This window comes from Fonsecaea pedrosoi, assembly GCF_000835455.1.
Source record: "Fonsecaea pedrosoi CBS 271.37 unplaced genomic scaffold supercont1.6, whole genome shotgun sequence".
Taxonomy (NCBI): Eukaryota; Fungi; Ascomycota; class Eurotiomycetes; order Chaetothyriales; family Herpotrichiellaceae; genus Fonsecaea; species Fonsecaea pedrosoi.
The window spans coordinates 3206472-3232167 of NW_013550610.1; the positions used below are offsets into that span (position 1 = coordinate 3206472).

The 25696-nt window shown below is 52.5% G+C and overlaps 11 protein-coding genes across 11 annotated transcripts; 8 read left to right on the forward strand and 3 right to left on the reverse strand.

Moving 5' to 3' along the window:
- Nucleotides 1-636: 636 nt before the first annotated feature.
- Z517_09993 (uncharacterized protein) lies at nucleotides 637-1942 on the forward strand (the record flags this gene model as incomplete). Its single annotated transcript, XM_013425901.1, has 2 exons — nucleotides 637-823; nucleotides 882-1942. The coding sequence occupies 2 exons, from the start codon at nucleotides 637-639 to the stop codon at nucleotides 1940-1942; spliced, it is 1248 nt and encodes a 415-aa protein (XP_013281355.1).
- Nucleotides 1943-2347: 405 nt separating this feature from the next.
- Nucleotides 2348-2983, forward strand: Z517_09994 (uncharacterized protein; the record flags this gene model as incomplete). Its single annotated transcript, XM_013425902.1, has 1 exon — nucleotides 2348-2983. The coding sequence occupies one exon, from the start codon at nucleotides 2348-2350 to the stop codon at nucleotides 2981-2983; it is 636 nt and encodes a 211-aa protein (XP_013281356.1).
- Nucleotides 2984-4437: 1454 nt separating this feature from the next.
- Nucleotides 4438-7320, forward strand: Z517_09995 (uncharacterized protein; the record flags this gene model as incomplete). The annotated part of the gene is made up of 3 exons (XM_013425903.1): nucleotides 4438-4549; nucleotides 4599-6658; nucleotides 6709-7320. The coding sequence occupies 3 exons, from the start codon at nucleotides 4438-4440 to the stop codon at nucleotides 7318-7320; spliced, it is 2784 nt and encodes a 927-aa protein (XP_013281357.1).
- Nucleotides 7321-8143: 823 nt separating this feature from the next.
- On the reverse strand, nucleotides 8144-9494 carry Z517_09996 (uncharacterized protein; the record flags this gene model as incomplete). Its single annotated transcript, XM_013425904.1, has 2 exons — nucleotides 8144-9285; nucleotides 9344-9494. The coding sequence occupies 2 exons, from the start codon at nucleotides 9492-9494 to the stop codon at nucleotides 8144-8146; spliced, it is 1293 nt and encodes a 430-aa protein (XP_013281358.1).
- A 708-nt stretch (nucleotides 9495-10202) lies between these two features.
- On the forward strand, nucleotides 10203-11543 carry Z517_09997 (uncharacterized protein; the record flags this gene model as incomplete). Its single annotated transcript, XM_013425905.1, has 1 exon — nucleotides 10203-11543. One exon carries the CDS (start codon nucleotides 10203-10205, stop codon nucleotides 11541-11543), a length of 1341 nt encoding a protein of 446 aa, XP_013281359.1.
- Nucleotides 11544-11695: 152 nt separating this feature from the next.
- Z517_09998 (uncharacterized protein) lies at nucleotides 11696-13356 on the reverse strand (the record flags this gene model as incomplete). The annotated part of the gene is made up of 3 exons (XM_013425906.1): nucleotides 11696-12147; nucleotides 12227-13185; nucleotides 13247-13356. The coding sequence occupies 3 exons, from the start codon at nucleotides 13354-13356 to the stop codon at nucleotides 11696-11698; spliced, it is 1521 nt and encodes a 506-aa protein (XP_013281360.1).
- Nucleotides 13357-14936: 1580 nt separating this feature from the next.
- Z517_09999 (uncharacterized protein) lies at nucleotides 14937-16522 on the forward strand (the record flags this gene model as incomplete). Its single annotated transcript, XM_013425907.1, has 2 exons — nucleotides 14937-15161; nucleotides 15224-16522. The coding sequence occupies 2 exons, from the start codon at nucleotides 14937-14939 to the stop codon at nucleotides 16520-16522; spliced, it is 1524 nt and encodes a 507-aa protein (XP_013281361.1).
- Nucleotides 16523-17787: 1265 nt separating this feature from the next.
- Z517_10000 (uncharacterized protein) lies at nucleotides 17788-19007 on the forward strand (the record flags this gene model as incomplete). The annotated part of the gene is made up of 2 exons (XM_013425908.1): nucleotides 17788-17868; nucleotides 17946-19007. The coding sequence occupies 2 exons, from the start codon at nucleotides 17788-17790 to the stop codon at nucleotides 19005-19007; spliced, it is 1143 nt and encodes a 380-aa protein (XP_013281362.1).
- Nucleotides 19008-19670: 663 nt separating this feature from the next.
- Z517_10001 (uncharacterized protein) lies at nucleotides 19671-21086 on the forward strand (the record flags this gene model as incomplete). Its single annotated transcript, XM_013425909.1, has 3 exons — nucleotides 19671-20342; nucleotides 20407-20613; nucleotides 20670-21086. The coding sequence occupies 3 exons, from the start codon at nucleotides 19671-19673 to the stop codon at nucleotides 21084-21086; spliced, it is 1296 nt and encodes a 431-aa protein (XP_013281363.1).
- Nucleotides 21087-21673: 587 nt separating this feature from the next.
- Z517_10002 (uncharacterized protein) lies at nucleotides 21674-23374 on the forward strand (the record flags this gene model as incomplete). Its single annotated transcript, XM_013425910.1, has 1 exon — nucleotides 21674-23374. The coding sequence occupies one exon, from the start codon at nucleotides 21674-21676 to the stop codon at nucleotides 23372-23374; it is 1701 nt and encodes a 566-aa protein (XP_013281364.1).
- Nucleotides 23375-23674: 300 nt separating this feature from the next.
- On the reverse strand, nucleotides 23675-25675 carry Z517_10003 (uncharacterized protein; the record flags this gene model as incomplete). The annotated part of the gene is made up of 2 exons (XM_013425911.1): nucleotides 23675-25457; nucleotides 25509-25675. 2 exons carry the CDS (start codon nucleotides 25673-25675, stop codon nucleotides 23675-23677), a joined length of 1950 nt encoding a protein of 649 aa, XP_013281365.1.
- Between the last annotated feature and the right edge of the window lie 21 nt (nucleotides 25676-25696).

The following is a 25696-nucleotide window of genomic DNA, read 5'->3' on the forward strand; positions in this document are numbered from 1 at the left end:
GCAAACGCTAGACGAGCTCGTCCTGCTCAGCAGCGGTGGGTTAACGGCGCTAGTTCTCAATCATTCGGACAAATCCAGTGGAAAGCTCTCTGAGACGGAATTCGAAATCATAAGAACGTAAATGTATCATGTATTTCCCCTTCATGGTGATGTCAAATACTCCGTCTGGATAGGGTGCGACAGTGAATATAGAGGATGCACGGAAACATACCAGGGGATAAGTAGCCCGCATAACCCGCCGAGATGGTGCCAAGGCCCTAGACCCGTTATAGCACCACTGACCAGAATTGGCGGCGTCACCGTTGTCCCTATTCGGGATGAGGCGCGAGCAGAACTCGGCGAGTCGGAAAGTAGGGAATTGGTCCCGCCAGACCAGACTTTCAGAGACGGGAGATCTGTACCTACGAGTAAGGGATCTTCGGATCTTTTCTGAGGGGTCGCAGCGTCAGGGCAAACGCGACGACGTGTAACACCTCTCAACAGTGTCATTCCTCACGGCATTTATGGCCAATCCTACGGTCACACCAAAACAGCACACTAGTGATGTTTCCCGAGTCTCATGGGCTCATCGCTCGAGGTTCGTTGTTTATTCCTGCTCCCGAATGTACCGACCGCGAACAACCCAAGAACTGACAAATGCTATCAGATGACCGTGGGCCATCATCGTTGAGCGGACTACCCCTCGAGCTCCTCCATGCAGAACTACAGAGACGACAAGATGCGCCCGCGAAGCCGGCGTGCGGCACAGTGGGAAGACGAGGTGCCTACAACACCGGCATCCATGTCTTTGCCCTCTTCCTTATTCTGGCATTGAGCACTCTCGGTAAGTTGAGGCAGTCTCCATCTGATATAGCTAGTGGTCCATATTGACCGTGTTACAGCATGCTCCTTTCCCATTATCGCCCGTCGCTTTCCCAAACTCCCTATCCCACATCGCTTCCTCTTCCTCTCCCGGCACTTCGGCACAGGCGTCCTCATTGCGACGGCCTTCATCCACCTGCTCCCTACGGCATTTATATCCATGACCGATCCTTGTCTGCCAGACTTTTGGACAGAGACGTACCCGCAGATGCCCGGGTTGATTGCCATGTTGTCCGTGTTCATGGTGGTGGGGATAGAGATGTTCTTTGCAAGCAAAGGAGCAGGACACAGTCACGCGAATGAATGGGAGAGAGTACCGGAGGAACATTCCTCGGGAGAAGGAAGATCGTCGGTCTATGGCAATGGACATGTTCCCTCGGACCACTTGCAAGTGCCAACGACGCCATACACAGATACATCCCCAAAACCTCGAGACTCGGCATCGAGCGACTCAGATCTGGAGCTGGACGACCTCGATCCAGTTGCGGACGAGTCTGCGACATTGAGCAACCCTCACCGACGCAAAATCTCCGAACATGAAAATAACTTGCATCATCTCACTACCAAAGATGACGAGAACCCCCAGCGACTCTTCCTCCAATGCTTGCTCCTCGAAGCGGGAATTCTATTTCACAGTATTTTCATTGGCATGGCCGTCTCCGTCGCGCAGGGCACGCAATTTGCCGTCCTGCTCATCGCAATTTGCTTCCACCAGACCTTTGAAGGATTTGCCCTAGGATCGCGCATTGCGGCACTCATACCAACCTTGTTCGATGCTTCTTCGCCCAAACCCTGGCTCATGGCACTCGCGTATGGCGCGACAACACCCATTGGTCAGGCTATGGGAATCGTCTTGCACTCGCTATATGACCCCGCGAGTAAGGTGGGACTGTTGATGGTCGGTATCACAAATGCGATTTCCAGTGGACTTTTACTTTTCGCGGGCTTAGTGCAGCTGATTGCGGAGGATTTCTTGAGTGAAAAGAGCTACGAGGCTCTGAAAGGCAGACGCAGAATCGAAGCATGTCTCGCCGTGGGCCTAGGAGGTCTCTTGATGGCGGTAGTGGGAGCTTTTGCTTGATCATTCGTGAAGGTATATTTTGATTAGTGCAAAATGACATTAGCTAGTAGATATACATGGATCTAATTTGACATTGCATATCAAATGCGCATAAACATGACCATCGCAAGCTTTGGATGTCTGCGGGAAAAGATGCTGGGACGGAGCGCGGTACAAGTTGCGTCATGCGCAGCCCACGCGCCAGAACTGCGATGCTCGGCTCACCTGATGAGCAACCCAAAACATTCAACTCACCTGATGGCTATTTACTTGTCGATGATATCTTTCGCCGGTCGCCGCCAGCTTCTCTGATCGAACACTCTCTTGCAAACGACAGAACTGATACCAAATACATCCTGAACGTTCTTCGGGCTTTCGTCTCGACAAAACTCTAAGAAATACCTCCTGTACAATCTATCTACAGCGATGGCGTACGTTCCGGGCCTTACGCTACCCGCCTCCATCTTCTCCAATGCCCCCGTCTCGATCCTTCTACCCCTCGGACTGGGCTTGGGATCTGGCCTTGTCTCTCAGCCTGGGAGACTCCGTCCTAAGAGATTCTCGGACCCAGCGGCAACAGAGCTGGGAAAGTTCAGAACCGCTCAAGAACACTACAAGGCAATAAAACAACCTCCTTTCAGACCCCCTCCGTGGGTTTACGCCCCGGCTTGGTCCGCACTCTATATACTCATGGGGTATGCGGCTCACCGGGTCTGGACGATCGGATTGGCAAGCCCGAGTCCACAGACAGTTGAAAACGCAAGAAGAGGGGCAACATTGTACACGATACAACTGGGCTTGAACCTCGTTTGGATGCCTCTGTTCTTCGGCCTCGGCAGACCTATTGAGGCCATGCTCGATGTGGTCGCCCTGACCGGCACTGTCGGCTACATGACTTATGTCTGGAACAAAGTGGACAAGACTGCCGCATACTTGATGGCCCCGTATCTCGCATGGTTGGGATTTGCATCATACCTGACCGCCGGGACCGGTCATCTCAACGGATGGACGATCAAGCATGAGCACGAGACCCAGCAAGAGACTGAGAAGACAGATTCGTGATTCAATTCCTATTTCTCAGGCGGCAAGAAACTTTTGGTCAGGACCTCGAGAGTATGAGGGCAAGACGCTATCTCTATTTATGGCACTGTGCAGGGGGCGGTGAATGAAGAATCTTTTTTTTTAGATGTCTGAACGAGGTTCGTCTTTTGGGACCATTCAACTGGCCTGGCACCGCATTATCTGCTCGCAGGACACACCGTCAATGTATATAACATAGTATTTGCAATCCAGCAACCGAACGATAATTATGAAATGATATTTCCTGTATGAGAACTGCTTTCCGTTCCCAGATATGCACGACCTGGCTGGCGTCCTCTATCTGTCTTTCTGTGGCTTTTTGGAACAGACAGGACCTTTGAGATGGGGATGGGTGCCAAGTTCTGACAATCACTGACCCAGGTCGACTCTGTCTAGGATTCTGATGCGTGTTCCAAAGGGATGGCCATACCAGTGAGCGTGCCTTTGCAGAGACGCAACGCGAAGTTCTCCTCCTATAAATCCCTGGCACTCACAGTCTCATTTTCCTGATCGTTCAGTACCCAGACTGAATAACCTGAATAGCCGAAGAGCTACAAGAAAAGGAGTTAAAGGTCAAGAAGAATGTCTGTCACAGAAGGACCTATAGAAAGATATCTAGGAGCAGTCATTCTCTGATAGCCTCGACATCAACGGGTATGTATGTGGTAAACGAGCCAAACAGACGCTTGCTCCAACCCAACAAAGGCGGAGATGCCAAGCTATATCACGTGAGTGAGTCCCACGCCTCCTCCGCCCCGGCAACCAATCACGCTCTTTCCCAGCCCAACTGCGCCTCCAGCGCAGTTTGGCCTCTGGAGGGTTTCACGCCGCGGTTCGTTGTTCATTCAACTCCTCCTCATCATCCATCAACAGCACTTGGTGCTGCATTGCGATACCAGCGTGCAACCAACTCCTTGCTTCAAATCTTGTAAGCTCAATACCTCTGCTCTTCCTGCCATCGCGCCATCATTCACTCCGCGCCGCTACGCTCTGCGGCCCTATTTACTTTGACCTTTCCAGTCCCCCCGATTGTCTCGGACCTTTGGAGTCCTAGAGTCCATCTTCGAGTCCACTTATATACTGTTATTATCGCTGGCCTGCATTTTTTTTTTCTCCATCATCTGCTCCTCAGATAGGCGCATTCAATGCCTGCGAGCTTTCTTCCTTCTTTGACCTTGGCCTACACTCATTTCTCAATGTCGTCCTCCAATTTATTGTCCCCTCACTCAAGTCTAACCTCTGCCATGTTTACTCTTAGCTACTTGACCTCGAAACCTCGGACAATCGAAGACGAATTCACCTGATCGACATTGTCGCCTTTGTCGCTGCGCTCTCGGCCTGCAAATGACATAGCGCCTCGGTGGGCTTCACCTAGGTCGTTGTGGTATCAGACGCAGAAGCACTGTTGATCGCGAGGCTCCAAGCTCCAGAACAACATGAATCCATACGAGGCTTATGGCTCTCCCACAAACGAGAGATCGCCACCCAGATATCGTGGAAGGGATGAGTCCTATGAGCGAACCGACTCGTACAGACGCAGGTCTCCTGGTAAGCGAGGCTACTTTCCAGGTAGTATCATGGCTAATGAATTGCTTAGTGGCTAACGACCGACGTCGGCCTGCCCCTCGCAACCGTTCGCGTTCCCCAGTAGCTATTGATCGTTATCAACCTGACCGAGAGAGGGAGCGAGACCGCGAGCGCAACGGACGCGATGATTATTACGAGGGCAACAGACCTGCGGCAAGGGAAACAAGAGACACGAGAGATGCAAGAGAACGGGATGATCGCAGAAGAGCGCCTTCGCCAACTGCTGCAAACATCGATCGATATGTTCCAGGTCAAGACTCCAACAAGCCTGCTGTCAAGGTCAATCCTCTCGCCAATCCTCTGGCTCTAGATACACAGGCAGGTTTTAGCTTCTTTGCAGACTGGTGGCGATTTGAACAACAAGTCAAAGAAGAGAAAGAACGAGCTAAGCACGGCGGCAGACGACCTTCAGATCGTGTCAAGGGCGAGCGCGAGGCCAAAGAAGACCGCGAGAAAGAGCGAGCACAAATCCAGCAGGCTTATGATCAGTACAAACAGGAGTTTCAGGTGAAGATGGCCCGCCAATTTGTCCAACAGCACAAAGGCGAAGAGTGGTTCAAAGAGCGATACGTGCCAGAGATACGAGATCCGATCCGAAAACGTCTGATGGACTCCCGAGAACCCAGCTTCGAGCAATGGGTCAGAGACCTCGAAACTGGTCTTTTCGATGAATTCACTCTCGAGGGGATCTACAAGAATGATAGCGACGGGGCCGGTGGAATGGTGGAGAAAGAAGAAGGTGAGGCTGTCGGCGGCGGTGAAGTTCTTGGTGTGCTAGACCTTGTCCCGGCCAAAGGCGGCGATCTCAAAGATGATTCTGTTCAGCAGCCTGCTCTGCTCATCAAGACCCTGGCGCCTAATGTCGGCCGCGACCGCATTGAGGAGTTCTGCAAAGAACATTTGGGAGAGGAGGCAGGGGGTTTCAAAGGCTTATCGTTGAGTGACCCCAATCCGGCCAAGAAATTCCATCGTATCGGCTGGATTATGTTGAATCCTGCCCCCGAAGAGGACGGTGATGTTATGCAGGACATTGAGCGGGGTGACGGCCGGGACGAGGACGGTGAAGAGGGTGAAGAGAAACCACAGCTGGAGAAAATCAGCCCTGCTCAAAAAGCTCTCGATCTTATCAATGGTAAGACCATCACTGATTCGGTGAGAGGCGACTTCACCTGTCACGTTGGTATCCACAATGCACCGAGTGCCCCGAGGAAGAAAGCTCTTTGGGACTTGTTCTCAGCACCCGAACGAATCGAACGCGATCATGAACTCGCGCGACGCCTTGTCACTAAGCTTGATGCCGAACTTGGCAAGGATGAGCATTCTGGAGCTTTGGGGAGGATCGATGCTCGAGTGGAACAGATGAGAAACCAAGGACTTCTACAGCCTCCGCCAAAACCTAAAAAGCCAAACTTTGAGGACAATGATGATGAAATCAAGTTCGAAGAGGAGGGTGAAGAGGGTGAGGAGGAAGAAGACGAGCAGGACGATGAAGAGTTATTGGTCGTCAAAAAGAAGCTGGATCTCATGGTCGAATATCTTCGGCGGGTTTACAACTTCTGTCTGTTTTGTGTCTTCGAATCCGATTCAGTTCACGAAATGGTACGAAAGTGCCCTGGCGGTCATCTTCGAAGACCTAGAGCTGGATTAACCTCTGCGGCCAAGGCAGCGGCCAGGGCGAGCGCACTTGGTGAGCCTTTCCCCGGCAAGAAGAAAGATGGTCGGAGTGAGAACGGCATGGACGATGAACCCCTTAGCCCTGTCCAAGAGAGACGACCTCAGAAGTTCAACAAAAACGACCAGCAGCTTCTTCGAGCGTTTAACTGGGTCAAGACTTTTGAGGAAAAGGTCCTGCAGATTCTGGAACCCGAGTACGTGGATCTCAAGAAGATTGGAGGCAAGCCCGTCGAAGAAGCATTAGACGAAGAGCTGGCGAAGTTTGTCAAGCAAGAGGACGAGGCCAAATTCCGCTGTCGGGTCCCTGAATGCACAAAATTGTTCAAAGCTGAGCACTTCTGGAGGAAGCACGTAGAGAAGAGACACGAAGAATGGTTTGTGGCTCTCAAGAACGATGTAAGTTGCAGATTGTCCACGAACTGGATGCAGTCCACTAACAGTCGCAGCTTCAACTTGTCAATACCTACGTTCTGGATCCATCACATATCGCACCGTCGCGGTCGGATGCCAACTCTAATGGTCATTTTCCATTGCCTCAGAACCATCACCTGAACAACGGCACTCCTCGGGGTTTCAGCCTTCAGAATATTGGAATGAACATGATGGGTTTCGGCCAGAATGCCATGATGGGCATGCAGAATGTCCACGGCCCACTTGTACCTGGGGTCAACTTCAACACGGATGGCATGAATGGAAGTGGAGGACATAGTGGTGGCCCTATTCGACGTGGCGGTGGGCGATATGGCAACCGACCTGGACCCTATGATCGAAATCAACGCGGTAGTCAACGTGGCTACAACAATATGGGAGGCATGTTGCGCGGTAATCTTGTTCCTGGCCTCACACCTGGTTTCATCGCTCAGGGTGGAGGTGGAGGCGGTGGCAAATGGGGGGACGGCGCAGGTGGTGGTATGAACGCCATGGGACCAAGAGAAGCCACCCAAGGCCGAAGTATCAAAAGCTACGAGGATCTCGACGCTCAGCCGAACAGTGGTGGAGGCAATGTCGGAGCCGCTGCGGCAGCACAAGCAGGTGGAGGTGCAGAGCTGGACTACTGATCTTGCTGTGACATGGACATGGCTGAAAGGCCGAGGGAGGCACGTTCACATTGTGCGCTTTTTTGTACAAGATAGGGAGAGATGGACGAGATGGGAAAAGGTGCACATGATCTTACAGAAGAAAAATACACTCAAAGTACTCAACAGTTAAAAGGCGATGTTGTTGGTATGGAGCTTCGGAGCTTGAGGTGTTTTTTGCTATGGGAACCAAATTGCCTTGTTTAGCATTCATTGTCCGAACACGGGTCTTTTTCCACTTATCGAGGAGACCACAGAAAAGAAAAGAACTGACGAGAAGAGGAACAAAATGACACGGAATCTCTCAATGGACACCAAACAAAGGGGGCTCGAGGAGACAGCGTGGTGGTACTGTAAACCGGGGAAAACCTCGTGAAGTTCTAAGTCGTTCTGTTCAACTAATTAACAGCCCACACGTATGTCGACGCGATTAGCTAGCTACTCACGCGGAGTAGAAACGCTATAGGGAACCGGGTTGGCGGAGTGAGTGAGTACTTGATTGAGGAACAGGCATGTCGCGTTCTTCTCTTCTCTTCTCTCATTCTGGAAATTTATCATTCGCTGGCTAACGAATGAATGAACACAACGACCCAAAAACAAAAGCCAACAATACCCGTGCATAGTACCTGGCCCCAATAACTCCAATCAAACCAACCCTTCGAAGAGGGAAGGCCAGCTCATACCGATCCAATATCCATATCTTTCCGCTCATGGTTGTGGTCCCGGGTCGCACAACCCTCGTACCAATAACAGTAATTGCTTGCGCTGCCAATGTCATTTATCATCCTGCTCCCATTCCCCTTTTTTATGCCCTCTTGCGCAACACTCTCCGTCCTGCTGCCGGCTCTGCCACTACGACTTTCTTACTCGTCGTGCCCGTGCCAGTGCCCGCAGTGGCGTTTCTCTTGAGCGCCGTCTTAGCTGCGCTAGCGGCCCTCGCGACCCCTCCCTTCTTTTTCTCTGTAGTCGCTACATCCCTGGGGTGTTGCGTGGTTGTGGCTTTAGCGGTGGCGGGTCTGCCTCCGCGCTTGGGTTTGACGACTACCGTTGTGCCGGTCGAGGTGGCAGAAGCATCCGTCGCAACGCTGCGGGTGCTTGCCTGGCTGAACGCACGTTGCGGAGAAGGGGGCACACTCGGTTTCGGAGGCGGGAGCATTTGCGCCTTGGCAAGGGCGGCGGCTTCTTTCTTCTCCTTGGATGCCGTCCGGGTCAGCTTCGCGGCGGTTGCGGTGCCTCCTCGTTTCGCGTGCTCAATCATGCCATGCACGCTGGCCGATATGGCCGTTGTTGCGGCTGTCGCAGCTGATTTCAATGGTGATGCCGGGCGGATGGGAGAAATGGCGGTCGCGCCTGGGCGGCCGAACATGGTCTTCGTCGGGGAAGCCGGCAGGTAGGGATCTTTAATTGGTGAGCGGGGGAGTGTGCGAGAGTTGTGGGAGCGTGGAGAGAGGACTGAGATTGGTGCTTGTTTTGTAGTAGCTCGAGAGGCAGGGCGTGTTGTCGGGGCTGCTGCTGCTCCTTTGGCACGCTTGGTGTTCTTGGTCACAGGGAGGGTATCGAGTGCTGCAGACTCTGCCTGGTCATCCTCGCTCACTTTGTCCAGGGCAATCTGAATTTGAGGGCTCATGCGCTTCCTAATTCCCCGTGTAGCGGTTGCTTGCGGTGGCTGAGCTCGGACCGGAGAAGGCAGCTTGGTCGAGCCACTTTCTTGTGGGAGAGGAGGTAGAGGTTTGGGTGCAGGGACCTGGACGGATAGTGTTTGTTTGGGGGGTGAAGTACGAGGCTGGTTCTGCTTGGCGATGGAAGCTTCATGCTGTTGCATCAGCTCCCGCATGGTCATCTTGCGGATGGAGAGAGGGATGCGGTTGACGCGTCGTTCAATACGAGCTCTCAGGTCAGCACATTGAAGCGCATACCCTGCTCGCAGCTGGCGCGCTCGCTCGGTAACTAGGCGGTTTGTCAGAAAAGACCATCACCACATAGCAGGGTGTTCAATCGCCCTCACTCTCGAGTTGGAGGTTGTCCATCAATGCTTGCTTCTGTTGCTGGGTGATTCGCAACCTCTTGCGCGCTGGGCTGCCGGAGGGGGTGACGGCACCGCCGGCGCCTTCGTCCATCTCGTCCGATTTTCTCTTGCGAGAATTTGCTGGTGCCATGGTGAGGGTAGGAGGAATTGGTCGTTTCGCGAGTGGTGTTAAGGAGGGTGTCTTGTTTCAGGCAGAAGAGTAAGGGTTGACTTGAATGCAGCGTGGAGGAGGATGGTCAATGACAGTCAGTAGTCGAGAGGAAGATACAAGTCGATGAGCCGCAATGCGGGAACCAATTCGGGCGGCGAGATAAACAAATGATGCTGCTAGTGACTTGGCAGGTATCGGCCAATCATAGTACGCCACAGTGAGTGTCGCACCAATAGAATATGATTGGTCCACAGAGGCCTCAGGCTCGGTTGATACTCGGTTCACAAACCGCGTATAGTCCGACTGCGTCTCTTACATGAGAAAGAGCTCAGTGTTTCGACGAATAGATCCATCAATTGACTCGGTAATCACATGATAGCCGTCTTCTTTAGATGATACGCGCTGTTAATGCACGCCTTTGAACACAACCGTGTCCTCCCAAAGGCTCAAGCTACACCTTCAATCACAGGGCGCGTTAGGTGGCATCGACTTCTCCAACGACAGAACCCATGTCTGGCATTGACGTAACACGTCCATGTAGGAAAATCAGAGGTAAAGCTAACCGGGGGAACTACATATACAAAAGTATATTCTCCAGTTGAAGTGCCCATCTGATCTTTTTGACTCCTTCTACTACCACTTTAACCCTTACGCACAGTTCACCCAAACACCCCTTTTCTGCGCAAAATGTCTGCCGCTCTCTCAGGTGTGTCCACGCTCTCGCGCCGTGCACAGGAGTGCTCGAAACCCCCAGAATCGCCGCTGTGGCATGTATACACCGACCAGTGGCATCCGTCGTCCAACCGGGGCGGCTTTGTCAACGTCGGCGTGGCGGAGAACAGCCTCATGCACGAAGAACTGGAAGCCTATATCCGGACCAGCACCCGTGTCCCGCAGACAGCATTCACCTACGGCGACGGGCCGCGTGGATCAAAGAGGCTTCAGAGGGCTGTGGCTCGGTTCCTCAATCGCCGGCTGCGTCCGGCGCTGCCCTTGGAGAGTGAGCACGTCGTCATCACGAATGGCGTCTCCCACGCCATCGAGCATGCCTCTTGGGCCTTCTGTAACCCCGGCGATGGCTTTCTGCTCGGCCGTCCGTACTACCGCGCTTTCATCCCGGACATCTCGCTTCGCCCTGGCGTCGAGGTTCTGACGGTGTCGTTTGGCTCGGTAGATCCCATGGGCGTGCAAGCTGTCATCAAGTACGAAGAGGCCATTCTTACCGCGCGAGAACGGGGCATCCACGCAAAAGCCCTCATGCTGTGCTCGCCGCACAACCCGCTTGGGAGATGTTACTCCCGTGAAGCCCTTGTCGCCTACATGCGCCTGTGCCAAAAGTACCGGATCCACCTCGTCAGCGACGAGATCTATGCCTTCTCTACTTGGGAAAACCGTCACGATTCGTCTCCCCGGCCTGTCGACTTCACCTCGGTCCTGTCGATTGCGCCAGAGGGCATCATCGATCCTCTCCTCGTCCATGTCCTGTGGGGAATGAGCAAGGACTTTGGTGCCAACGGTCTCCGCGTTGGGTACATTATTTCGCAGTATAACGAAGCCTTTCGCGAGGCTCTGCTGGAGGTTGCAATCTATTCATACGCGTCATCTGTCGCGGAGCACATCGCGGCCAATATGCTGGAAGACGATGCGTGGGTGGATAACTATATCCAACTGAATCAAGCCCGGCTGGCCGATTCGTATAGTATCGTTGTCGAGTTTCTCGACAAGCACAATATCCCATATACGCCCGGGGCCAACGCCGCTTTTTTCCTCTGGGTGGACCTTGGTAAGGCATACCTGGAACGACATCCGGAACGTCGACCAAATTCCAGTGAAGCTCAAGCCGACGACGGGACGAGCGCCGAAATCACCCAACTGCTCATGAAGAACAGAGTGTTTTTGGGTGCAGGGCAAGTCTTTGGCGCCGAGACTCCTGGGCTATTTCGCATCGTGTTTAGCCATCCAAGACCATACATACAAGAGGCGCTTCGAAGGATCGTCAAAGCGATAGGAGCTGCTGACGTCGAATGAAAGGGAAAGGTGAAGAGGTGAAAAAAGTGTTGAGATTGTTCCATAAAGTCGGACGTCACATCCGCTCAGATATTAAACTCTTGACACGGTATTTCTAGACCTGGGCACGTAATGGCCCCCTGTTCTGACCTTTCTTTCGCCTTGGTCTGCTTTCACACAAGTCTTACCTTGTCAAAGTTGAGTGTGCCCCGTCTCAGCTTCCAGACCCATAGTGTCACAAATAGCAGTACGTCGAAAAAGCTGAAGACCAAGCTTCCTCCAAAAACAAAGGCATGATAGCTCCAAGCGTCTGTCGAGCTGAGATGTGCAGTCTGACAAACGATCGCCCATGGTAAGACGTACAACATATTCGATACCAGCGACTGATACAGGTACCATCTCGGCACTGTGGCTAGGAGGATTGTTGCCAGCTCGGTGCAGAGTGCGTAAAAGATGTAGCACCAGTCGATCGTGCGCCACATGTGGGCTGTGATCGACGCCACGCTGTCCGAGTCAGAGAGATAGTGCGCAAAAGGCTTGCATCCGAAGAGTGAAAGAAAGATGCAGAGGGGCACCTCAACTGCCAGCGCAATTGCCGTTGCACTAATTGCAGGAGTGGTGATATCTGGAGACACACACACACACACATGAACAGTCCTAGGTCAGCTATAGGTTCTGTGCATGTGATAGACTGTAATACTCACCGCGAACCTGCTTCCAGGTTGCCTTGGCCCTGTGCACCTGCGTCCCAACCTCGCTCCTCCATTGACCCCATCTGTGGCCCGTAAATGCATTCGAAGTTGCCTCAAGTGTTTGGACCGGGACCATAACAAGACCCCAACGAATGGTATTGAAAATGCCCCAGGCCGTCGCATAATCCGCGCCCATGGACACAATATTGCTGACAAGCCACAGATAGAACGTGTTCCTTACGGCAGACTCGACAAAAGTCAAGATTCCAGGTCTCAGAAGCACTTTCAGTGCCCTGAGGCTGGGGCGTGTTACAGGGACGCTCTGGAGGCCACTGTTTTTCCTGTGCAGTCTGAAGACGATGATCGCGAAGTACGCTAGGCCAGCAAATGCCGCAGCAAAGTCACACCCAAGTCGAATTGCAGCTTGCATGTTGACGGTGGGTTTGGAGGTCCCAACGTGAAATCGGGATATGATCAGCAAGTCCAAGATGATATTGATGGCAAAGCGTGTCGCACTGATGAGAAACGGCACATCGGGGTGGTCAAGCGCCCTGGCAGCATTGGTGACGGCGACCTCCACGGCAGCGCTAAAGACGGAGAATGAGCTGATGCGGACGTAGGTCAAGCTCGCTCTGCGAACCTCCTCCGGGACAAACCCAGCGGCAAACTGTTTGGCGGCCCCAAGAATGATGACGCTCACAACCAAGCCCATGATGCTTTGGAATAGTACCAGGGTCTGAGTGAGTTCGATGCGGGATGAAAGCGAGCGTGAGGACTTGTCTCCAATGATGACCCACGCAGCTCGAGGGAGGCCTTCATTGATCACCTCGGCTACAACGCCAATATAGGTATATGAATCAACTGTGACGACAAGGGAAGAGTTCATGTTGGCCACCCATAGTTTTGAAAGCGTTCCGTAAAGAGCTGGGAGAATGAAGCCCACAAAATTGTAGGCCAGAGCACCGCAGAAGCTTGACAGTTGTAGGGTCAGCTTAGAAAGCCCTCATCAGAAAGCTCTAGACAATCACTGACTGATCTCGACTCCATATCCCGTGGTCCCGAGGGGCATCTTGCTCACGTTCGTCGTCGACCCGATGAGAAGCGGGTTCAGTCACCTCGACCACGTCCTTGGAGGGTAGCATGGTGTATCTGTATGTGGTCCGCAAGGCTCTGCGAACGGTTCTTGAAATAAACATCTTGCAATTTTTAGGGGTGTACGGAGATGCAACTCTCCCATCACATGTTCCAATGTCCTTTGTTCCTCACAGGGCACAGAAAAGGAAATGATCACAATTGCCAAGGTTACACAACAGCAACGAACGCGCGCGGGGTTGAATGGCGACCAAATCAGAAGGACGAGTGATGCGAGATGCAGCCAGACAAGCGAGGAAGTGACTCAAGTTCGTCTTTGATGAGGAGGAATAGATGTGTACTGCCCTGTCCAGTTATCGTCCCTGATGCAGTCGTTTCCACCGCTAGTTGGTGGGCATTCTCATTCCCAGCGATATCATAGTGCCCGGGTACCCATTTGATCTGGATGTCGTGGCCCCGTCACCGACCGTCACAGATCACTTGGTGAATTCGTCGCACCATTTGTTAACCACTTTGTGGCCCGGGGGCGCAGGCAGCAGGCAGACACTTAGACTTCTCAACAGCCAGCCTTTCTGTCTCTACCTCTGTGTCCTTGATAAATCCCTACATTTTGCTATTTTTTGATCTCTGGTTCCAGGATACTTACGAAGCTCAATGAATAATACTTGTTCTATACCCGAGGACGGCTTCCCAATCCGGTTCGCTCGACCACAACCAGCACGGACTACCAGAGATTGGTGGCTATGGCCTCGCAGGATCTCTTCTGCCAATAAAGGTAGATTTCATAGCATCGCGACTTCCTTGCGGCATGACTGATGTAGTTCAGATGCTCGAGACTTGGATGCTGAGGATTGGCACAAGATTCTCTATCCGCTGCCAATATGGAGAGGGTGGAAGGTCGAACGGAGTGATGCAAGCCTTTCCCAAGCCCAACACCCAGGTACGAAGCGATCTCCGAAGTCGAATACATTCCTGACTTGGACAAGCCTTTGATGCAAACCCCCGAAGGGTAAAGCCCGACTGGGAATATGTGCAGGGTTCGGGCGAGAAGAGGTGTTTCAAAATCCAGTGCAATTTCGACAAGTCCTTAAGTGACAGTGGCATTCAGCATTGGAGCACCGTGGCTGCCCTGTAGGATCAACACTTATGTTTGACATTTTGCTACATTGAGCTGCGCTGACGTGCCTATTCTAGCGAACCATATATTTGGAAATTCAAACTTTTCAGCTTGAATGGCGAGTTTTCGAAGCAAACAAGGCTTACATCCGTTGATCGACTCGCGGGGAATTATGAGGGCTTCAGGGTGAAAGCAATGGTTTGTGACTCCATCCGATAAACAAGTCTGGTGTCTGACCTGTAAATAGTACCCTAGAGTGAAGATCCATATGATGGCTAAGCCATTCACTCGGCTGAGTCCTGAATGCAAAGTTAACCTTGAAGTGTTGCGCGCCAGCGGTAGTCGAGGACATTTGCAAAGATTTGTTGCTCAGTACGGTATGAGCTGCCAAATAAATAAGCTCTTATCAGACAGGACGTTAATGGATACACAGGCGTATGGTTTTCCCAAACAATCACCCTCGGTGGCTACCTAAGCCACTTCTATTCTGCAACTACCATACGAGGCGAGACAATGGACGAGAAAGAGAAGGAGCTAATTGCGACCACCTCAGGTAGCTTAGGCTTCGCCTCTCTAAGACTCCCTTTTGGCCGCGCGGATACTTCCTCGTCCATCGAGAATCGATCAATAAACATTGATAGGTCGTCGCTCGAGACATTCGGAGGAGCCAGAACATTCACTTCTGTTGCAGAGTGGGAACAGTCACTCAATGATCCCATGACGTGGGGTGTCATAGAGGTACAGTTTGAATTCGGCGTCACCTTGCCCAAGCTCGCTCAGTTGGCTGACATATAGGATAGCGAGAACAACCGCAGAAGCTCTTCGATGTGATTGCGCAACTTCCAGGTTGGGAGTGGGTTCTTGAGACTGTCGATACAATAGCAAATTCCGCACCTATTCTCGCCCCATTGCCAGCAGTTTCCCGAAGTCGATACTTCTCAGAAGACACGTCTATAGCCGGCGTTGTTTCGGAAGACACGACCTTTTTGTTCTTTCAAGATCACGATGGCTGGATTAGGTGGGGTATGTACACATTGGGCAGCTCTGCTGAGTGTGTCTTCCCCGAGCCTATTGTGCAAGCACAGCCATCGACGCCCTTAGCAGGCTGCATCTACGAAAAATCATTCTGCTCAGGTGACGGTAGCTTAGATGATAGGAACTCAGATCACGGCAACCCAGATGACGACATTTCAATTTACAAGCAGATCCATCTCTTTTATATCAATGAGACTGGGGTTATGGCTGATCAAATCATCACAATCAGCCTCACAGAGTTTGATGGAGAGCTTTATCCAGAGCTAAAATCGCCATGGACACCCGGGACTATCCATGAACTCGGGCTTGAGATACCTCTTGCAACCAAGTTCGCCGCCAGTTGCTCCTACAACAACGATTCCGCTATCGTCGTCGTTTTCGAACAGCCCTCATTGTCCAAGTCCAGTAGCTCTCATATCGTCGAAGCGATGCGCCGGAGAAATGAGCCTTGGAAGGTCCTACCACGTCCAGCTCACCACCTTGAGGGAGTCCCAGGGGGTCCGCTCCATGTGACTTACAGTGACTCAGCGTACTTTGCAATTTTATACCAATCTGCGACAACCGGTGAGCTTTCCTGGTGCCTAGCCGATCCAAACCTTGAAAATCCATACCTCGTTAAAGCAACGCTCATGCCACCGTCGCACCTTCCCGACGATGAAGCCAACGGAAGCGGCGGGATGCGTATCTGCTTTGGGGCAAACCTCCGTGCATATGACGAAAGTCTTTACGTGGCGATGCGTGATGAGGACAACACGGTAGACGTGCGGCATTGGATCTTTGAAGAAGATGCAGGACGGTCGATTAGAACACTGCACAAAATTTGCGCGACGCGACCACGGACAAACTTCTGCCTTATACGCGTGAGGAAGAAGAGCCTTCTGATCGTATATATCACACCAGACGGGCAGATGGAACTGGCATTACTTAATGCCAGCGGTCCTCCGCTCCCCGCTGCGAAAATACCGAGGTGGTCCATCTTTCAGGACTCGTGTGCTCGGAGCATGCAGGGGTTGGCCTTTGATGATGATGACGACGACGATGATGACGATGAGTTTGAAGGTTAAGGGGTGCCAGAATAGACGAGAAATATTCAAGGCGAACTTACATTTGCCTGAGTCCTGCTTATCAGGTCTCATCGATCGCTTTCTGCCTTCCAAAAGAGTCCACCGCTCATTCATTTGTCGAAAGGCATCGGGATCTGGTATTCTCTTTTCAAGAATGGCAATCCGTTTTCCCTTGAATTTCTAGAAGCTCGTCGTAATGCCTTTATGTCCTCCGATCAAGCCTCGGATTCGAGCGCAGACTGTTCCCCTTGTAGTAAGCAGCAGCAAAGAGACTTGCCAGGTACCCGCTAATCTTCGAGCTGAAGCGGAATGAGTAGTCGCATCTGTCGGGATTATATACTCGGTATGTACTAGGCACACACGAACCCTCGTCAATCATAAAACCGAATGAAAGCATTGTTGGATTTGTCGGAATCTGTTGGCATTTCCAGAATTTTACCATCCGCGCGTCGTCCTTTACCATCGTAGACACCATGATACGCGTTTGATTCCGTCAAGGAATCGTTGGTAAGTCTGTTTATTTTCGGTAGTTGCTTCAAGGCGTTTCCCGACCCGTAGCACCTAATCGTCACCCCCTACTTCACGTTACTCTCTCTATTCTAGTCGAAGCCGATGAAGGGTGAGCTATGTCACTTATTCGAGTACGAGTCAGTTTACATGGATTGCTCGGGTTCTTTTAAAAGGACCAGGTTAAAAAAGGGTCAAGGACGACGTTGGTAGTACTGCTCACCGAGATGTATCGGGAATTGTCCTTCACCTGGACTAGCATTTATCTCGTTGAGCACACAAGCACTCCAAAACGATAGGTGAATACAAAAGGTGAGCTTTTGGCGCAACGGCCAGCGGACTCGGAGAGTACGTGCCTCCCGACTTGTGTCCTCGGTGTAGGATCAACACCCATCCCGACATCTACAATTCTCCATCCCGACTACCACTACGTATCGCGAGACCACACTCCAACGACGCAGGACCAATACCTAGGTCAGAGGTTGTAGAAAATCTTCTGATTCTTGCGCCCAATTGCATTTCGCCAACCCCGCACAATCCTGTCAAAGCATGGCGACAACGTCTCTGGCTACGTAAGTCCTTAATATGGATAGCCGAATCAGGCCAGAGAATGCTTGCGAGATGCCGAGCAGACAGATCCCGTCCGAGGCTATTAGAGACCATGGGTATTTTTGTATATGGTCAACTCACCTGTACACTACAGCGGCATATCGTTGTTGTATGTCTTCACACGTTAAGTCAACACCAACTTGACAAAGATGAAAGCTGCTCGATACTATGGCAAGCGCGATATCAGGATTGAGACAATCCCTGATCCACCACCTCCAGGCCCTAATGAGGTAAGCCAGCCCGGTAGAGTTCCATATATCGTACACTCTTCTTGCGTCCGCCGCCCTTTCAGCGCTGATCACTCCAGGTGACCATCGACGTCTACTGGGGCGGCATTTGCGGTACCGACCTTCATGAATACACATCGGGCCCTCTCACCATAAACACGCCAGATAAACCTCACGGTATCACCAACGACCACATCCCCGTCACGTTCGGTCATGAATTCTGTGGTCGGGTCTCTGCGCTGCCCTCTGGATATCCTGAAAACGGACCCTTCAAGCTGGGAACCCCCATCATGGTCGATCCACGGATTGTCTGCCGGAAATGCACCGCATGCACGAGTGGGTGCGACAATATGTGCACTAACTGGGGTTATATCGGCCTCAATGGCGGCGGAGGCGGTGGCGCGGGCTTCAGCGAGAAAGTCAACGTTGAAATGAGGATGTGTCATGCTCTCCCTGACGACGGAAGTGTTGATCTGAATAGCGTGGTGCTTTGTCAGCCCTTGACGGTCGGGCGACACGCGCTGTCCGCAAGCGGCATCACAGATTTTACGGGGTTAAACGTGCTTGTACTCGGGGGTGGCCCAGTGGGGTTGGCCGTCTTGCTCAATCTGCGCGCAAAAGGGGTGGGCACTGGCCTCAGCGGGAGGGTGCTGGTCTCCGAGCCCACGGCAAAGAGAAGTGAGATGATTCGACGACTGGGACTGGCTGCTCCGGACGATCTTTTGGACCCGTCAGTCTCAAATGTGGCAGAGATATGCAAGGCGAGGACCCAAGGGAGAGGAGTGGATATTGTGTTTGACTGTGCAGGCGCAAAGGCGGGTATGCTCGCGGGCATGGAAAGCTTGAAGCTGAAAGGAACGTACCTCAACATCGCCGGTTGGAAGCAGCCGTTCGAGATTCCGATGCAGCATGCTTTCTTCCGGGAGCTAACCACCAAGTTCTCCATGGGGAACAACGATAACGATTACCGGGAAGTTGTGGAGGATTTTGTGGCGGGTAAGTTCGCTGGTGCTGAGGCTCTGATTACGAGGAGACTTCCGGTCGAGGAGTTGGCCGAGAAGGGCCTAGAAGAGCTGGTGAGAAACAGGGATGACCATGTCAAGATTGTTGCAACGTGGAGGAAAGATCTCCTCAACTTGTAATCAGCGTCTTCTATTCTTCCGCTGAAAGTGCGTCCATTCGTCTGGCCATCGGTTAACGGGCAGCAGCGCCAGCGGCTGCCAGCCTCTTTGCATGTATGATGTGTACGTTGCCTTGCCTGCTTGTCGCTTCACGGGAATGCTTTCTCATTGTTAGTCTCATTCGAATGGGCTCAAATCCGAGGACCGACCGTGCAAACAGCGAAGCCTCCATACCGTACAACCGAGCCATCTTTTACCAAGATGCTGAAATCAGTGCGGAAGAAAAAGGTTCCGACAGCCCAAAGCTTAATGTGCGAGTTTCGTACGAGCGGCCCCTTCGGAAGTCATTTCGGTCGCCACACATCTCTCGCCCAACCATCGGAAATCGGCCCGGCTATGTTCCCCAGGTTGTGACCGTACGGTCCTGAGAAAATGCGGAGATTGAGATGACGAATGATGTTCTCGTAGAACTTGTTGTACGCTCCAACGCCCATCCCAGTACAATCCGAGGTGTTACCTCAGCCTTGCGGAAGCTTTTCGGCTGCCCGACGCCGGTGTTTCTGAACAAGGGGTTTCCTCTGTATATAGAGGCCGTTAGAGAACACAGAGAGGTAACGTTCTCAGCAGAACCCTTCCGACCATATAAGCAAACACTTTCAAACAGGAGAACACATACCAATTGACATGTCTAAATCCAAGAACTTCGAGATTGCAATTGTTGGGGGTGGGATTGCAGGCCTGACTCTTGCCATTGCCCTCTATCATCGCCAGATCCCCGTCACGATATATGAACAGGCGGCTCAGTTTGGCGAAATTGGCGCTGGTGTTTCATTCTCCCCGAACGCAGTGCAAGCGATGAAGCTATGCCATGAGGGCATCTATGAGGCTTTCGAAAAAGTCTGTACACGCAATGTGTGGCCTGAGAAAAAGTATGTCTGGTTCGACTACCTCGACGGCCATACGGGACCACATCCGGGCCAAGAGCGGCAGGAGATTGCATTCTCGATCACGAATTCCTTGGGCCAGAATGGAGTCCATCGTGCGCATTATCTGGACGAGATTGTCAAACTAATTCCCAAGGAAATTGCCCGGTTTGGCAAGAAGCTCTCCGACATCACCGAGAATGAATCCAACGGGAGGCTGGTCATGAAGTTCGAGGATGGTTCAACCGCCGAAGCCGACGCAGTGATAGGATGTGATGGTATCAAGTCTCGCGTTCGGCAGATCATTGTCGGAAAAAACCACCCCAGTGCACAACCGAGCTACACTCACAAGTATGCTTATCGAGATCTTGCGCCGATGGACAGCGCTATCAAAGCAATTGGTGAAGAGCTGGCAATAAATTCCTGTATGCATGTGAGTGTGCCGGTTGAGCCCTCAAACATTGTTTGATCAGTTGCTGACATCCTGGGCACAACAGATGGGTCCTGATGGTCACGTATTGACGTTTCCAGTCAACCACGGCCAGACATTGAACATTGTCGCATTCAGGACGAGCCCTGACGACTGGCCAGACACCCAGCGACTAACGAGACATGCAAAGAGGGAAGAAGCTTTGAGAGACTTTAGCGGATATGGGTCGAATGTTATCCGGCTATTAAACCTAACCAAGCCTGACTTGTCCGTGGTAAGTCGCAGGAACACCGAAGAAAGAAGGTTGAACAATACTGATACGTCTGGAAGTGGGCAATTTTTGACCTAGGAGACAACCCTGTACCTACTTTTCATAAAGGTCGCATATGCATATCTGGAGATGCGGCTCACGCGACGTCCCCGCACCACGGTGCTGGGGCCGGCATGTGCATTGAGGATACCGCTGTGCTTGCCTCTTTACTCTCGGACGAGCGAGTCCAGTCACCGTCGGACCTCGATGCAGTATTCGCAACGTTCACAGCCCGGCGAAAAGACCGAGGGCAATGGCTCGTTCAGAGTAGTAGATGGATCGGAGATTGCTATGAATGGCGCGCCCCAGGCATAGGTAAAGACTTCGCAAAGATCGAAAAAGAGATTAAGGAGAGAAATGGAGTCATTGCAAATGTGGATGTTGAAGAAATGTGCAGGGAAGCGAAGGAGGATCTAAGGAAGCGACTCGGAACATGAAGGAAAACGATGCATTTCGGGAACAAAGCGTGGAGGAGACCTGTATTCTCGGGATGAGCGTTAGTCCAAGTCTGTATTGCATGCACGATGTTTTAAATGGTACATGTAGCCTTCCAACCTAATCGGCTCGGGGCGTAACAGGAGGTGGGATACGATACCCATTGCGGTGTTGAACTGAGGATGAGAAGTCTCCCGGAATCGTTCCCTATATAATGGTTGTGCCACTGAAAGATTGTCGAGCGTTGAGAAGCTGGAGCGCTTCGATGTAAGACGGGCTCGTGTGCATGGTGGCTGATGCGAGCATGAGACAAAACACGCGTCGAGGCTGAACATCGATTTTCAGAAATTCCACGCTAATCCTCAATCAGCACCAAACAAGGCTGTGCACACAAGGCTGCGTGAGGCTGATAAACTTCACTTCTTCATCAAGGCAAGCTCGGTCATGATTAGACATTTCCAGACTCACTCAAGCATTTGTACTTAAAAGCCTCAAGTAGTCCGCCATATATACCCTCGAATTTCTGTGCAATCGAGAGATGGCGCTTCCTGGCCCTTCTTCACCCTTGTCCTCACCTGCAAACCAAACCATGTCCAGAGAACCTAGACAATACCGGCCAGCAAAAGAACTTCCTTTTGAGCTAGTGCAGCAAGTACAGACCTACTTTGAAGAAGGGCTATTTACCCAAGCCTTCAGCTTCCTCCTGTCGATAATCGGCAACAGCGCGTCCCCCCTCGCTCGTCTCGCGCCGGCCATAATTCCACCACCTGCTCAAATCGCCCTTGCTGCCACACTAGCAGTCCACCCCACTACTACATCCAGAACCAATTCGCGCGAGAAGTGGAACCAAGCCAATGCCGCTCTTCGTCTGCTTAGGCTAATCCAAAATCTCGTCGGACCTGTCAATGCTGACTTCAACACCGCCTTTTCGTTCCGTAAATTCGACTTTCGAGTCAATCGCCGCAGTGACCATCCGTTTGACGATGATGAGTACGATGGTGGGGGCGGCGAAGGCGATAGACCAGCTGGCACAAGTGATCTGAATACTCCCTATGCCCGCTCACAGAGCCTTTGGGCACGAGCCGAAGACTTCTGGGAACTTGTGGGTTGGGCATTCAACTGTGCATGCCACCCCGGAATTTATGCGACGCGATGGAATCATTACCAGCTTCTGCTTGGGTTCCTGATTGATGTGCTAGAAGAAGACTGGTACATCCGATCCACGTCAGGGGATACAACTGTCGATGAAGCCTTGCTCTGGCAGTACATCGAACTCTCAGGGGGTGGACATGGACGCGCAAGACGGATCCTGCGAGCCATTTTTGCCGATGGGAGTCCGCGCTCCCTTAGCGAGTTCCGTGAGGTATTCCCCAATGAAATGAAAGAACCCGCGCGGGAAGATGTGAATCTCAAGAAGCGAGAAGTCGATGTCAATATTGACCAGGATATCTATGGCGACTATTTGGGCCAGGACGACTTGGATATTTTAGAAGACGGCGACGACGATGACGACGACGACGTGGCAAGCACTGGCACGGGAGCAAGTGGACGACCACCAAAGCGTGCACGCAAACGGATCCAGACACCTTCGTCGAAGGGAGTCACGCCAAAGACTAGTGGTGGCAGTTTACACAGCGGGTATACCACAGATGGGGAGGGCTCCTCAACCTCCCTGTCCACGAAACTCGGTGGCCCTTCTTGCATCTCTCTCCGTCTCCGGCTGTTAAAGCTGCTCATCCACATCTCCTCTCACCAGACTCTGATGGCGACCTCCCCGACGACCTTTCCCGACCTGGAAGACCTCTATACCAATTACGTGGAATTTATTCGCCCTCTCCCTGTCCCTGCCTTCGCACAGATTGTCCTTCCCCATCCTTCAAATCCCCTAGAACTGCCATCGTTGACGAATGTGTGCGAAAGGCTTCTTCAACAGCTCCTCGAAACCTCCGCCCCTAGATACAAGAGCCATGTCTTGCTCTCCGGGAGGAAGCTGGAGCAAGAATATCTCCCCTTTGCTGCGTCAAAGAACAGTATCGATGCAAACGCGAGAATCAGTCTCTTATTGGAGAGTTTGACGAGATGTCTTGTGCGGGCGGGGGAGCTGAAGAAGACGAAAAGATTGGTTCAGGCGGCCAGGGCTGGCGTGGAAAGGAGGATCAGCCGTGTCGCGGATTCGGTAGAGAAAAAGGCAGGTAGCAAGAAGAGGCAAGGAGACGAGGCTGTTGCGTGGGAGTGGTTGGTAGAAAGTGGGGAGAGAATCCAGAAAGCGATAGAGGGTTCAGCGCTGTAGGGACGAGATAGAGTCTGAGGCGCAACTCGTGGCAATTGTTGGAATGGCGTCACACGAAAGCTGTCCAGCGTACTGTCTACCCAGTAGTCCAATGAAGAACCTTTTGAGCGGAATTCTACTTGTCAGTTCTCGCCAGGAAGCCAATCCGCTTGTATCGCTCGTCACACGTATCTCATAACGCCCGCTACGGTACAGTCGAAGCTCATGTTCGTCAAACACCGCAACCGTTTTGACTCACACCGTCCACACTCACCTCCCCACACCCACATGAATTGTGTTAAACGTGGCATTGTGTTGCACCTAGGGCGGCGGTCTTGGGCCGATGATCTGCCTTCTGGCGCCCCCGACTCCTAGCCCCGGACCTCCACGATTCTGGCTGTCCCCGCCCACAAATCCATATTGGTGGACATCCCAGGTTTGACCAGGTCCGCTTCCCTCTTTTATGTCCCTGGCTCTTGAAGCGGTGTCCTTCTGCGCTTCTTCCCACTCTCTCTGCCGTTCTCGCTCCCGCTCCATTTCTCGTTCGAGGAGCGATTTCGAGGCCCAGCCGCCGGCTTTCGTGCGCTGCTGGGACTGAATACGGCGTTGGTTTTCGAGGTCCACTTCGGTCGTGGTGGAAAAGTCTTGAGGGCGGTGAGCCGCAACATTGGGCTGAGCGGGAGCCGTGTTTGAGGCAAGGTATCGGTCTGTGCGATTAGTGCCTGGCTGATAGGTGGCTGGGTCGGGTAACGGACGAGACGATGTTGATTGTGTGGGTTCGGGACGTCGTGGTTTGGGAGGCGGTTGGTCGTTCTGCGTTTTCTGCCATTCTTGCTGGAGATACTGACGCTCTGATGCAGCCCAGTCATCCTCATGGCTGCTTGTTTGACCGACAGCGGATCTGGTTGGCGGTGTTGGCGCTGGAGGTTCGGGCTCGGGTAGTGGCCTGGCGGATTGGGTTTGTCTCTGTTGAGCCTTCATTTCCTCCAATTGACGCTCTAGTTCTGCAATGCGTCTACTTTCTGCCGAGTCCTGATCTGCGGCGGGCTTTGACAGAGGGGGAGAGGCAACATTGCTTCTCACCTGGCCTGCTTGGTACTGACTGAGAAATTGTCCGTTGAGACGAGCGTCACTGACGGTGCGTTGGCGACTTCGTTCCTGCGCCATAAGAGCCTCTCTTTCTGCTTGATCCTGAGCCTCTCGTTCCCGGTCACGTTCATAGGCCAATTCTTTGCGACGCTGTTCTTCACGACGGACACGCTCTTCTTCTTGTAGGCGTTGTCGCTCGAGCTCACGCCGCTCGGCCGCTTCTTGCTCTTTCAGTCGTTGCGTTTCTTGAGCCCACCTACGTTCTTCTTCTAGACGTGCCTGCTCTTCTTCTGCAGCCCGTTGAGCGCGCTGCTGTCGCTCAAGCTCTTCTGCCTCTAATTGCCTTTTCTCAGCCTCTTCTCTGAGACGTTTCTCTTTCTCCGCAATGCTAGGCACGCTGGGCGCTGGGGATGTAATCTGTCTCCGAGCACCGAAAGCAACGCCTTGGTTTCCTTGACTTGCCCCTCCCATGTACCCATATTGATGAATATTCCACGCGGGCGCGGTCTTGGTCTCGTCAGTCTTGTTGCTCCAACTGCTGACTGTACCGCCAGAAGCCAACCCTCCTCGGCTGAGAATGTTCTTGCTGGGGCTAACACGCCCAGAATATGCAGCCTTGTTGAGGGGATTGAATGTGAGAGAGGGGTTGTCCGCAGTTGAATTACTCAAACCCCGCGGCCGCGAACTTGTAGTAGTGGTGTATGCTGGAGATCTTGGCCCACTGGACCCAGTTCCCTGCGGACTCATGGCAGATTTGCTCTTCGCTCCCAGGGTTGTAGGAAAGGCAGAAGGATTAAGTTGATTTGCTTTGCGACTAAAGGCAGCGATACATTGTAAGACTTGTGCGGGATCTTTGGCGTCGTAGAGGTCCACGGTGAGGAATCGGTCATGCGAAGGGAGGCTCAACGGCGGAAGCTCGCAAGCACGGAGGAAGTGAGAGATATTCTCCATTTGCACGAAGGGCATACTCGACTGTTTATACTTGATGCCTGGGGACACGGCTAGATTGACGAGTCTGCGGTTTCAGGTCAGCATTGTAGCCGCATGGTCAACGGATATCACATACTTGCAAAGAGCTACTCCATCGCGCAGAGCGTCCATCAAGTCGCCTGTAGCCAGTCTCTCGCCGAGAGTGCTTTCAATCCAGTTTCTGACCTCCTTTGCGGCGCCGGGGGTATATCGCTCTAGGCGCAATTTGCGCATGTCTTGATCGAGACTGGTGACCGACGCCATTGTTGTAGGCGTTGGCAATGT